General features: G+C 45.4%; 1 protein-coding gene across 1 annotated transcript; it reads right to left on the bottom strand.

Moving 5' to 3' along the window:
• Positions 1–3,376: 3,376 nt before the first annotated feature.
• On the bottom strand, positions 3,377–5,057 carry LOC134983396 (gastrula zinc finger protein XlCGF17.1-like; the record flags this gene model as incomplete). The annotated part of the gene is made up of 1 exon (XM_063949093.1): positions 3,377–5,057. A coding segment is annotated over one exon (972 nt), but the record flags the coding sequence as incomplete, so codon positions are not given.
• Positions 5,058–12,843: the final 7,786 nt, after the last annotated feature.

Raw genomic sequence — 12,843 nt, 5'->3', positions numbered from 1 at the left:
GTCTCTGTTACAGGGTTACACATGATATGCTCAGTCACAGGAGAACACCTTTTATTACCAACAATATTGTTTTATTCCATGTGCATATCTTTGTGATGTGGTCAATTATCAATTTATATATGTACTGAATGGGTAACACATGTGATTGAGGATTCTGATCTGGTACAGGGTTTTACAATGATATACTTGTTATAGAAAAACATTTCCTCTCAATACCAATATTATTACATATGTGCTGAATTGTACATATATGTTTCTTTGTGCCTGTGAGAACGATCCCACTGTTATACATTATAGGTAGTAACACTGTCTTATCGTGTGATATGCTACGGGTAGTAACAAAGTGGTCATTGTAAGACATCGTGGTTACCAGAAAAGGCCACTTAGGTTGTATGCAGTAGTAACACTCTGCAGGGAGCAATTAGGTTGTATGCAGTAGTAACACTCTGCAGGGGGCACTTAGGTTGTATGCAGTAGTAATGCTCTGCAGGGAGCACTTAGGTTGTATGCAGTAGTAACGCTCTGCAGGGAGCACTTAGGTTGTATGCAGTAGTAACGCTCTGCAGGGAGCACTAAGGTTGTATGCAGTAGTAATGCTCTGCAGGGAGCACTTAGATTGTATGCAGTAGTAACGTCTGCAGGGAGCACTTAGGTTGTATGCAGTAGTAACACTCTGCAGGGAGCACTTAGGTTGTATGCAGTAGTGATGCTCTGCAGGGAGCACTTAGGTTGTATGCAGCAGTGATGCTCTGCAGGGAGCACTTAGGTTGTATGCAGTAGTAACGCTCTGCAGGGAGCACTTAGGTTGTATGCAGTAGTAACGCTCTGCAGGGAGCACTAAGGTTGTATGCAGTAGTAACGCTCTGTAGGGAGCACTTAGGTTCTATGCAGTAGTAACGCTCTGCAGGGAGCACTTAGGTTGTATGCAGTAGTAACACTCTGCAGGTCGCAGCTGTAAAACATTTTTCTGAGATCACAATCCCATTGTGAGAGGATTCAATAAATTTGATAAATAAAACCTGTGTTTAAATCCGTTTTATATTTCACTTGCTTATATCAGTTATTGCTCTACCCATATACCCATACATAGGTAGTGTTGGTATATAAATTATTTTATATCTTTCATTCATTTTTTTGTCTCTCCAGGCTGACAATCAATTGCCTTATGTCATGCCTATTGAAACATTTATCTTAAATAAAAATAATAAAAGTTATGTTTTAATTTATTCATGAAACATAAAGAACAAAGAGTGTGCCACACATTAAGGCTTCTTTAGATATAAGCCCACTAGCGTTTTTTTCTAAACCCCCTAACCAGTCATTGCAATTTGCTTAATGACGCACCTCCAACCAGATTAGCTAATCTTTGGTATTAACACTATAGGATTATTCCATCTATCGGTTGGTTCATACATAGAAGGATCATAAAACAATTATCACTTGGGCCTGTGCATAGTCCTTCAGACTTAACGTCTTCCCTGGAAATACTTGTGGATGGAGCCCTTCATTCGCTTTGCCAGGATTCAAGGGTGGTCAATCTGTTGAAATCAGAGCACTACATTTAGGCCACCGTGCTCGATCCTAGGTTTAAAGCCTACGTTGTATCTCTCTTTCCGGACACAAGTCTGCAGAGGTGGAAAGACCTGCTGGTGAGAAAATTGTCAACTCAAGCGGAACGTGACCCGTCAACATCTCCTCCTTCATTTTCTCCAGCAACTGGGGCTGCGAGGAAAAGTATAACATTTCCGAGCCCACCCGCTGGACATAAAAGTAACACTACAAGTGACACATTAACAGGAAATTGTTTCTGTCACCATAGCGACAATTACCTGGAAATAAGATAACACACAGACACATAAAAAGACCCAACGGAAATCTTTTGTTTTTAAACAACTTTATTTCATATCTTTGATACACAGATTTTTCTCTATATTTTACACTTTACTCTGCACAACATGGATAAAATGTCCTTTAAATCACAGAAACAATTCCAGTTACATTATAGTATTGCAGGTAAGTAAAACAGATACATATCAGGAGAGACAAAACTCTATGGGGGTCATTCAGACCCAGCCGCAATAGCAGCCTGCAGCAGTTTGCTGGTGGTGACAAAATGCACGTGCGCAGCGGCCGCGCAGACACACATTGTGGCTGCATCCCTGAGGGGTGAACGCGGGCAGGCGAGGACCATTTTCCAGGGGCTGCATGATGTCACATCTGCGATCATCTCTGATTACCCCCTATAAGCTTCCAGAGTGCACCTCATATCTCATCTTTTCCAAGTTACTACAAATTATATGAGATCGGTAGCAGCACTACTTTCAGGAGTATTACACAGAACACACATAAAGGCTGACACAGCAAATAACAGTAACACATACAAGGGATTAATTAGAAATAAGGAATCATAATAATCATTAAGTCTAATTAGCAACTGGTTCTGTGCGGGACCCATACTCCTCTTTACTGTCTCCAGCAGCCCCTGGTACTGCACTGCGGCCATCTGCCCTGTCTCCCACTACTTCCACCCGCCCCGTCTCCCCCCACTACTGCCACCCACCCTGTCTCCCCCCACTACTGCCACCCACCCTGTCTCCCCCCCACTACTGCCATCCACCCCGTCTCCTCCCAGTACTGACACCACCCTGTCTCCCCCCACTACTGTCACTGCCGTCTCCCCCACTACTGCCACCGCCCCATCTCCCTCCCCAAATGCCACCCACCGTCCTCCCCCACTACTGCCAGTGCCCTGTCTCCCCCCACTACTGCCACCCACCCTGTCCTCCCCCACTACTACCACTGCCCTGTCTCCCCTCTGACACCTTAGCGCTGCTAAGTAAGCAAGCAGGGCAGTAAGGAGGTAGAAGTTGCTTCTGGTACCATGGACCCTGGTTATGTAGGGCTGGGAGAGTCAGTAAGATTATGTAATAGAGTCACCATCTTACAGGCAGGCGGTGAAGGGAGCAGAGAATGGGTGTTATGTGGCAGGAACGGGCTGGTTAGGTAACAGCCTGGCTGCTGCATTCTGTACAAGCTACAAGCGGTGCTATTCTTTTGCTGGGAGACCCAGGTAGAGGACATTGCAGTAGTCTATGGGGTATATGCAATTCCGGGCGAATTGCGGCACATTTTCACCCATTTTTAAATTCGACACAATTCGACCGTCGGAATTCGACATATTCAATAAAAAATGAATTTGACAGTCCCGCTGTCAAAAAACGGGCGATTTGACGGATTTTGATTAGATTTTTAAAAATGTTTAAAAAACGGGAAAATACCCGGAAAAAAATTGCGTGGGGTCCCCCCTCCTAAGCATAACCAGCTTTGGGCTCTTTGGGCCGGTCCTGGTTGCCAAAATACGGTGAAAAAATGACAGGGGATCCCCCGTATTTTAACAACCAGCACCGGGCTCTGCGCCTGGTCCTGGTGCAAAAAATACAGGTCACACGTATTTTTTGTACCAGCACCGGGCTCCACTAGCTGGACAGATAATGCCACAGCCGGGGGTCACTTTTATACAGCGCCCTGTGGCCGTGGCATTGTATGTATGACTGTAGGTAGATCTTCTGAGGGAAATAAGTGCTGGAGTCTGGCTATGTTCCTCAGATGAGGATCTGATTGTGGCTGATACCTGATGTGTAAGTGTCACTACACCATCCATTACACCAAGATTCCACACATGATCAACATTTTGTAAATCTGAACCCCCAAGCAAAAGTCTGGTTAGTTTGCAAAGCTGAGCTGTAGCCCTGCTCTTTGTTGGTGAGCTTTTACCATATAGACCTGTTTCACCAGGACTGAGTCACAGCCAACTGGCATCACCCACACCTGGAGCTCAGCGAGACCATTTAGGATTGGTACTGGGTTCTCAATACCTGGAGCAAAAGACAGGTGATCTGCATAGCAGTGGTAGATGAGGGCATGACATCTGATTATTTTACCCAGTGGTAGCATGTATATTGCAAAAAGCATAGGAGATAGGATAAGAACCTTGAAGAACAACACATGGCAATGATGAGTATACTCCAGAAGATTAAAATGGTTCCTCAACTGAGTGATGTCTATTGTGTGCAACAAGAGCTGATTTATTTCTCAGAGTATGGAAATGGCCTCTCACCTGTGTGAGTTCGCTGATGTCTAACAAGATGTGATTTTTGTGTATAACATTTCCCACACTCAGAGCAAGAAAATGGCTTCTCACCTGTGTGACTTCTCTGGTGTTTAACAAGATGTGATTTGTGTGCAAAACCTTTCCCACACTCAGAACATGGAAATGGGTTCTCACCTGTGTGAGTTCGCTGATGTGTAACAAGATATGATTTCTGTGTAAAACATTTCCCACACTCAGAACATGGAAATGGGTTCTCACCTGTGTGACTTCTGTGATGTATAACAAGATGTGGTTTTTGTGTAAAACATTTCCCACACTCAGAGCAAGAAAACAGCTTCTCACCTGTGTGACTTCTGTGATGTATAACAAGATTTGATTTGTTTGCAAAACATTTCCCACACTCAGAGCATAGAAATGGCTTCTCACCTGTGTGAGTTTGCTGGTGTGTACCAAGATATGATTTCCGTGTAAAACATTTCCCACACTCAGAACATGGAAATGGCTTCTCACCTGTGTGACTTCTCTGATGTTTAACAAGATCTGATTTGTTTGCAAAACCTTTCCCACACTCAGAGCAAAGAAATGGCTTCTCACCTGTGTGAGTTCGCTGATGTGTAACAAGATATGATTTCCGTGTAAAACATTTCCCACACTCAGAACATGGAAATGGCTTCTCACCTGTGTGACTTCTCTGATGTTTAATAAGATCTGATTTGCTTGCAAAACATTTTCCACACTCAGAACATGGAAATGGCTTCTCACCTGTGTGACTTCTCTGATGTATAACAAGATCTGATTTGTATGTAAAACATTTCTCACACTCAGTACATATCAGTGGCCTCTCACCTGCCTTACCTGTGTGTGGGTTAATAGGCTTTGTGTTCTGTGTAAAACATTTGGCATCTATAGCACAGGGAAACTCTGTATCTACTGTCAGAGCTGTAACAGATGCACCAATATCAAAGTGATCAGGAGAACATTTCCCAGGATCAGAGGGACCAGCTGATAGAGCTGGATGTATAATTGGGGTAATGGGGTTATCTCCTGGAGAATCCTGTCTACTGTCATTATCTTTTATGTCACAATCCAGGGATAACATTAGATGTCCTTCTGAGATATTCCTGCTTGTGTGTCCATCTGCTGGAAATAAAATACATTATGGAAATGTGACATTTTCTGTAACAATATTAATCTTGTAAACAATAGGAGAAGACAACTCGCTGGGACACTTAATTGTATATGTGTGTATAATAAAACATAACTTTTAATGAAGGCTGTATAATATTGTGTCTCAGACTATCATTGTGTCCATCCTCCTGAGAACACTCACAATAACAAATGTAATATTATAATAAGACTTAGATATATCTCTCTCTTGTACTGGTAACTAACCATGAAGTATAAATGGAGATGTAGTCACTCGCCAAGTCCTATGTCAGCACCAATGTAAAACAATGGATGGGGAACATATCGTATGAATTGGAGATTCTAGATGAACAATAACATCAGTCATATGAGCTGATGGATCAGAGAAATGTCTCCTAACGTTACTCCTGGAAGCATTGGTAAGGTAGCATTCCTTTATGTGTGTGCTCATACGCTGGTAAGCCTGTACATGTGTTACTCACCCTTATATAAGGTATATTGCTACAGCAGAGTAGGTGTGGAACAAGGTACTTTACATGCAATACACCATATGATACCCTGTAATCATCATCTGCTAGGTAATAATCTACTTTCTCTTACGTCCTAGAGGATGCTGGGGTCCATTTAATACCATGGGGTATAGACGGGTCCTTTGGGAGCCACTGGCACTTTAAGAGTTTAATAGTGTGGGCTGGCCCCTCCCTCTATGCCCCTCCTACCAGACTCAGTTTAGAAAATGTGACCGGAAGAGCCGGTCACAGCTAGGGGAGCTCCTAGGAGTTTTCTTAGCTTTTTATTTTCTAGAGATAGGTTACAGGAAGGCTGCTGGCAACAGCCTCCCTGCTTCGTGGGAGTAGGAACCAACTTTCTGAAGAGTTAATGGTTCTCTAGTCTGCTGACAGGACACTGAGCTCCTGATGGTGCTGATCGCAAGCCCACCAGGTGACTGCTCACTCCCGCAGCATGGCCGCCACCCCCTAACAAAGCCAGAAGAAAGAAGAGTGATGAGTACAGCGCCAGTATCCCGGTTAGCGGGTCACCGGTGGGTAAACAGGCCCTGATCCAAGCACCGAGGGACACTCTGCTCAGGGTCCACTTTTTTCGTATTAAAGAACACATTATACAGGCTGCTTTGTATTCCTCATCCACAGGTGAGTGCCTGGATAATCTGTAGAAATTTCTCCTGTGACACTGGCCAAAAGGCGTCTATTCCACCCAAGGAAACGTACAATACAAATCGGTATTTCCTACTAAGGTTATTGTAATGTGAAACGGCGTCTTCGCAGTGATACCTTCACCCGAGGATGGCCCTGCTATTCTGAAAACATAGGATTTTAATACCTACCGGTAAATCCTTTTCTCGTAGTCCGTAGGGGATACTGGGATGGTCTTAGTACCATGGGGTATAGATGGGGTCCATTGGAGCTTGGCACTTTAAAACTTCTTCAGAGTGTGCTGGCTCCTCCCCTCTATGCCCCTCCTGTAGACTCAGTCTTGGAAAACTGTGCCCGAGGAGACGGACATACTTTGAAAGGAGGAAAAGAGACAAGAAAGTGGTGAGAACGAATCAGCACACAACATAACAAGAGGATAGCAACACTAACCACAACTTGAACATAGGGACAGCAAAAGCAGGCCCAAACTACAACACACAAGAACAACTCTTGCTGGAAAATATCAAAGCACAGAGGCGGGCGCCCAGTATCCCCTATGGACTATGAGAAAAGGATTTACCGGTAGGTATTAAAATCTTATTTTTACTAATGTCCAAGGGGATACTGGGTTGGTCTTAGTACCATGGGGAAGTTCCAAAACTCCAAACTGGGCGGGAGAGTGCAGAGACCCCATCAAAACTGATTGACCAAACTGAAGGCCCTCAGTAGCCAAGGTGTTGAACCTTTAAAACTTTACAGCGTGTTCGAAACCAACCAAGTAGCTGCCCAGCATAACTACAAAGCCGAAACACCCCGGGCAGCCACCTAGGAAGAACCCACTGACCGTGTGGAGTGGGCCTGAACAGACCTTGGCAGCGGCAAAGCCGCCGAAGAGTGAGCCTGTTGGATCGTAAGCCTGATCCAACACGCAATAGACTGCTTCGAAGCAGGACAACCAATCTTTGAAGCATCATAGAGAACAAAGAGCGAGTCTGATTTTCTGAGAATAGCTGGCCTCTTGGCATAAATCTCCAAAGCCCGAACCACGTCCAAGGACATTGGTGTAACAGACGTGCCAGTGACAACCAGAACCACCACCGGCCAATTGATATGAAATGCTGGCACCACCTTAGGTAAGAATGTCTAGCGAGTTTTAAGCACCGCTCTATCCTCATGAAACACCAGAGAAGGACTCTTACAGGATAAGGTCCCTAATTCCAAAACACACCTCACTGAGGCCAAGGCTAACAACATGATAGCCTGCCATGTCAAATACTCCATGTCCACCTTGTGGAAAGGTTCAATCAAACCGATTGGAGAAAGGCCAGAACCAAATTGAGAACTTACGGTGCTGTGGGAGGCACAAAGGGTGGTCGAATATGAAGGACCACTGGGGGAACGGCCAATTGTTCCCTGGAAGAAAAAGACAAGGCTGAGATTTTTCACTTTTATGGAGCCTAAACGTAGGCCCACATCCACAACAGCCTAGAGGAAGTGCAAGAAATGTACCAGATGAAAATCCACAGCAGAATACGGTTGACCTTCACACCAAGAGACACATTTCTTCCATATGCGATGGTAATATTTCAATGCGACTTTCAGCATAGTCGAGATAACCTTGCCCGGAATCTCTTTACCTGGAAAAATCCTCCCAATATATTTCCATTGCATCAAACGTAGCCGTGGTAAGTCTGGATAGACGAATGGCCCTTGTGTAAGATGATCATCCTGAATTGGCAGAGGCCAGGGGCCTACGAGTAATAAGGCTAAAATGTGTACATACCAGGCCCTGTGGGGCTAAGTCTGGGGCAATCAGAATTGCCTGAACCCTGTCCCTTTAAGTCTTTTGAGAACTCTTGGAATTAGAGGAACTGGAGGCAACAAGTACACCAACCGGTAAATCCACGGTTTCGCCAAAGCGTCCACTGCTGTGGCCTGTGGATCCCTCATCCCAGAACAGTAACGCAGAAGCTTCTTGGTGAGCTGAGAAACCAACAAGTTGATTTGCGGGTAGCCCCACCGATGAAATATCTGCTGAAACACTTGCGGGTTAGAGGCCCCATTCCCCCAGGTGCAGATCGTGTCTACTGAGGAAGTCTGCTCCCCAATTGTCTACTCCCGGAATTAATATGTCAGAAATGGCCTTGGGATTCCGCTCCACCCAGAGGAATATCTGTGACACCTCCCTCATTGCAGCTCTGCTGTTTGGACCTCCTTGTTGGTTTATGTACGCCACAGTTGGTGTGTTTTCTGACCATACCTGTATGGCCTGATACTGAAGGATATAAAGAGGTCAGCAGAAAGGCACTGTAAATCGCCCTGAGTTCCAAAACATTTATCAGAAGGGAAGCTTCTTGATCAGACCACCTTCATTGGAACCGAGCCCCTAGGGTCACTGCACCCCAATTATGGAGGCTTGCATCCTTTGTCAGCAGAATCCAATGATGAATTTCCGAAGTGTTGACCCTCTGAAAGGGAGATCAGCAACCACCATAAGAGGGAAATCCTGGCGTTTTGTGTAAGGCATATCATCTGGCGTATGTGCAGATGTGACCCAGACCATTTGTCCAGCAGATCCAGCTAGAATGGTCATGCATGAAATCTTCTGTACCGAATTGCATCGTTGGAGGCCATCATCTTTCCCAGTAAGCGTATGCAAAGATGTACCGAGATTTTGTTCCGCTTCAAAATGGAACATACCATCGTCTGAATTATCTTTGCCTTGTCCATAGGAAGGAACACCTTCTGAGACACTGTGTCCAGTATCATTATCAGGAACTGAAGCCTCTGCGAAGGTTCTAGGTGGGATTTCTGCAGATTGAGAATCCACCCATGATCCGTGAGTAGTCGTGTTGGAAGGCTGATCTTTTCCATCAACTGTGCTCTGAATATAGCCATTATGAAGAGATCATCCAAGTTAGGAATGATGTTCACTTCCTGCTTGCAGAGTTGTAGCAACATATCTGCCATCACCCCTGATAACACCATCAGTGTCGATGAGAGAGCGAAAGGCAAGGCCTGAACCTGGTAATAACTGTCCTGCAGTGCAAACCTGAGGTAAGCCTGAAGAGGCGGCCATATTGGGATAGGCATCCTTAATATCCAGAGAAACCAGGAATTCCCCTTCTTCCACGTCACGCTTGGCTTGAGTTGGGGATCTGACGACTGATAATTGACTGAGGGAGCAGTTATCGGCAAAGGAAGGAAATGAGGTGGCTGAATGTAGTTCTTACTCATGGATTGAAGACTTAGGCCCGAAGATGTAGAGCGGTAGGCAATGAGGACAATGACCCGGAATGATACACTGAAGAAAGAGGAATTCAGTTTTAATGAGACCACAATCATACACAACGACTAGGAGAGAAGTCTGAGTGAATTTTGAAAGATGAAAGGTTAGTGATTTGTAAACGATGCTGAAGAATACTAAATGAAGAAGTGACTTGTGATTTGTAAACGATGCTGAAGAGAGGATCGCTGTGAGCACCATCAGCAAATGGAGACCCTCTACCAGATAGAGGGCCCAGTGGTTAAACCACAAGAGCAGGTGGACTGGGAGCAAAGGACTGCAATAACAGAACTGACCACCAGGCGGACACAACAGAACCAGGATACCAGGGGTTAACCTGGGAGCGCAGGGCACCTTACAGCAGCAAGTAACTTGAAGTACTGGCAACATAGCTAAGCATCAACCCCTTTTTATAAGGGAAGCCTGTACCTGATTGGCTGGACGTGAACTGGGATACCTATCGTCTTGGATTGATCTCCAACATGGTGGCTCCCTGCACAGAGGACACATGTGGAACCAGCACACAGCCACTACCTCTGGCCTCAGCCTCCCAGACGCAGCACTCCAGTAACAGGACACTTGGAAACAGACACCTCCGGCTGCCATGCTCCGCTACCCAGGACCCGGACCCCGGCCTCCAGACACCCGGCAGCCAAACCAGAGGACCTTGCTGCTGTAGTTCCTATCCATCGCAGCGACACCAGCCAGCTAACAGGAAGCTAAGAGGAAGGCCGCAGGGACCAGAACCGGTGGTAAGACTCCAGATGCTGACAGTACCCCCCTTTTTAGGGTGGTCTCCGAACACCCACGCTGCTTAGTGGGATTCTTGGCATAACTCAGTCTTGGACCATGAACATTCTCTGCAGCCACCCAAGATCTTTCCTCCCGACCATATCCCCTCCAATCTATGAGACACTGGAGATAACCATACCTCTTGCGGAAGTCAAGAAACTTATGAACCTCGAATTCCTCATTTTGAGCAGCTTGAACCTTCGGAGGTTAAGGGAAAGCTGCCCAAAAATGATTTAGTACAGGAGAGTTTAGCAGAGAAATGTGAAAGGCATTGGGAATTTTCAAATAGGGAGGCAGTTTCACCTTGTAAGAAACAGGATTCAACACTCTTAATAGGATACGGACCGATGAATCTTGGAGCAAACTTTTTGTAGGAACTTTGAGTCTGAGGTTTCTGGTGGATATCCAAACACGATCTCCCACTTTGAGACTAGGAACAGCCCTATGTTTCCGATCAGTGCAGGTCTTTTATTTCTGGGAAGTCTTAAGTAGCGCCTTATGAATTTGTCTCCAAATCTTAGTGAACTGACGAAGAGCGGATTCACCAGCAGGAACCTCAAGAGGTGTTTGAGATTAGAAGGAAGGAACTCATGGATGAAAACTATAGTTAATGAAGAAAGGAGTGGAATTGGTAGAAGAATGATATAGGTTATAGTATGCAAACTCAGCAAATGGGAGGTAATCCATCCAGTCTTCCTGAGCAGGGGACATGAACATCCGTAAGAAAGTTTCCAGATCTTGGTTGACTCTTTCAGTCTGTCTGTCAGTCTGGGGATGGTAGGCTGAAGAGAAGTTCAACTTGATTCCTAGGACAGAGCTGAGAGCTTGGCGATGAATTAAGGACCCTAATCAGAAACTATTTCCTGTGGAAGGCCATGCAAATGAAAATCTATGAGAAAAACAATTTGGATAGTTGAGGAGCAGAGGGAAGACCGGTGAGGGGTATGAAGTGAGCCATCTTCGAACACCATTCCACAATGACCCAAATGGTGTTATGCCCTCTGGAGACCGGCAAATCGGTTATGAAATCCATAGAGATGCGAGTCCAAGGCTTTTGAGGTGTTGGAAGTGGATGAAGAAGACCTGAGGGAGATGCTTGTGGACTTTTATGTTGAACACATTTAGAAAAGGCTGCTACAAATTCAAAGACATCCGTTTTAAGATGAGGCCACCAGTAGAATCGCTGAATGAACTGGAGAGTCTTAAGACCACCGGCATGACCCATGAAAGATGAAGAATGAGCCCACGTAAGCTATTTCCTGCAAAATTTTGGTGCTACAAAAGTTCTCCCTGGCGGAGGTAGAGGAACAGTACGAGTTGAAGCAAATGAAGCCGGAATCAGAATAAACTGTTTCTCAGAGGAGTTGAGTGAATCATCTGTTTGAAAAGAATGAGAAAGTGGATCTACTCTTCAATTTAAGGTTCCTGGGCGGTTAAAGAGTTTGAAGGAGAACCGAGAGAAGAAGAGAGCCCACCTGGCTTGCCATGGGTTTAAACAACGAGTTTAAACAATGGGTTTAAGCCATCATGGAAGGACTTGGAGGAGAAGACAGAATGGGAGAAGATTCTGAATGATCAGGACTGGGGCTCAATGTTAGCTGATTAGGAAGAAGAAAAGGTCTCAAGTCAGTTTGAGAGTTTTCCTGTTGAGGACGAGGTTTAGCTTTCTTATGAGATGATTTTCCAGTTCTGCCCATTCTTCAGCATAACATTACGGAGATTAGAGAACAAGGTCAGGAGCCAGTAGCGACATAGCAGAAGTATTGAAGTGTGGAAATAGGGAGACATCAGTGAGCATAGACCCTCAGTGGCCATCTGTTACAGAAACATTGTGAGGTCAGTTGTTTATGGGTAATAGCAAGAAGATGCCATCCTTGAGCGGTAAAGTAATTTATAGGAGCCAGCAACTGGAGCCTCCTACTGTCTTGGACACATGGACTGTTGCGCTGTAGCTATACTGAAGCCCCAAGAGCTCTAATTGGATCTTACGGTGATTGAGGGGAGCAGGAGGAAAAAAAACCCCAGCAGCAAACAGTACGGAGGATGTAGTCAGCACAGTCTGCCACCAGAGGGAGTCGACATAGCAGGAGTGGAGGCCAGGCAATAATAATAATAAAAGCAGTTCAGGCGACCACTTACTGCCCAGGTAGGGCCGCAGCGGCAGAAGTCCCTGCCGGAAATCACCGAGACTGTAGTGAAGGGCACTGATCATGGGCTGGCAGTGTCTGTAGCTCCCAGGGAAGCGGCTGGTTTCAGGAGGGCATGTGGCTATATTGCCAGTTTTCAAGATGACCACTTCTGGCAGGGAAGTCCAAATTAAAAAAAACTGGGTGGGTGAACCAGGTCAGTAATAA

This window comes from Pseudophryne corroboree (genome assembly GCF_028390025.1).
Source record: "Pseudophryne corroboree isolate aPseCor3 chromosome 3 unlocalized genomic scaffold, aPseCor3.hap2 SUPER_3_unloc_14, whole genome shotgun sequence".
Classification (NCBI taxonomy): domain Eukaryota; kingdom Metazoa; phylum Chordata; class Amphibia; order Anura; family Myobatrachidae; genus Pseudophryne; species Pseudophryne corroboree.
The sequence above is the reverse complement of the archived record's forward strand: the minus strand, read 5'-3'. Positions and strand labels throughout refer to the sequence as shown.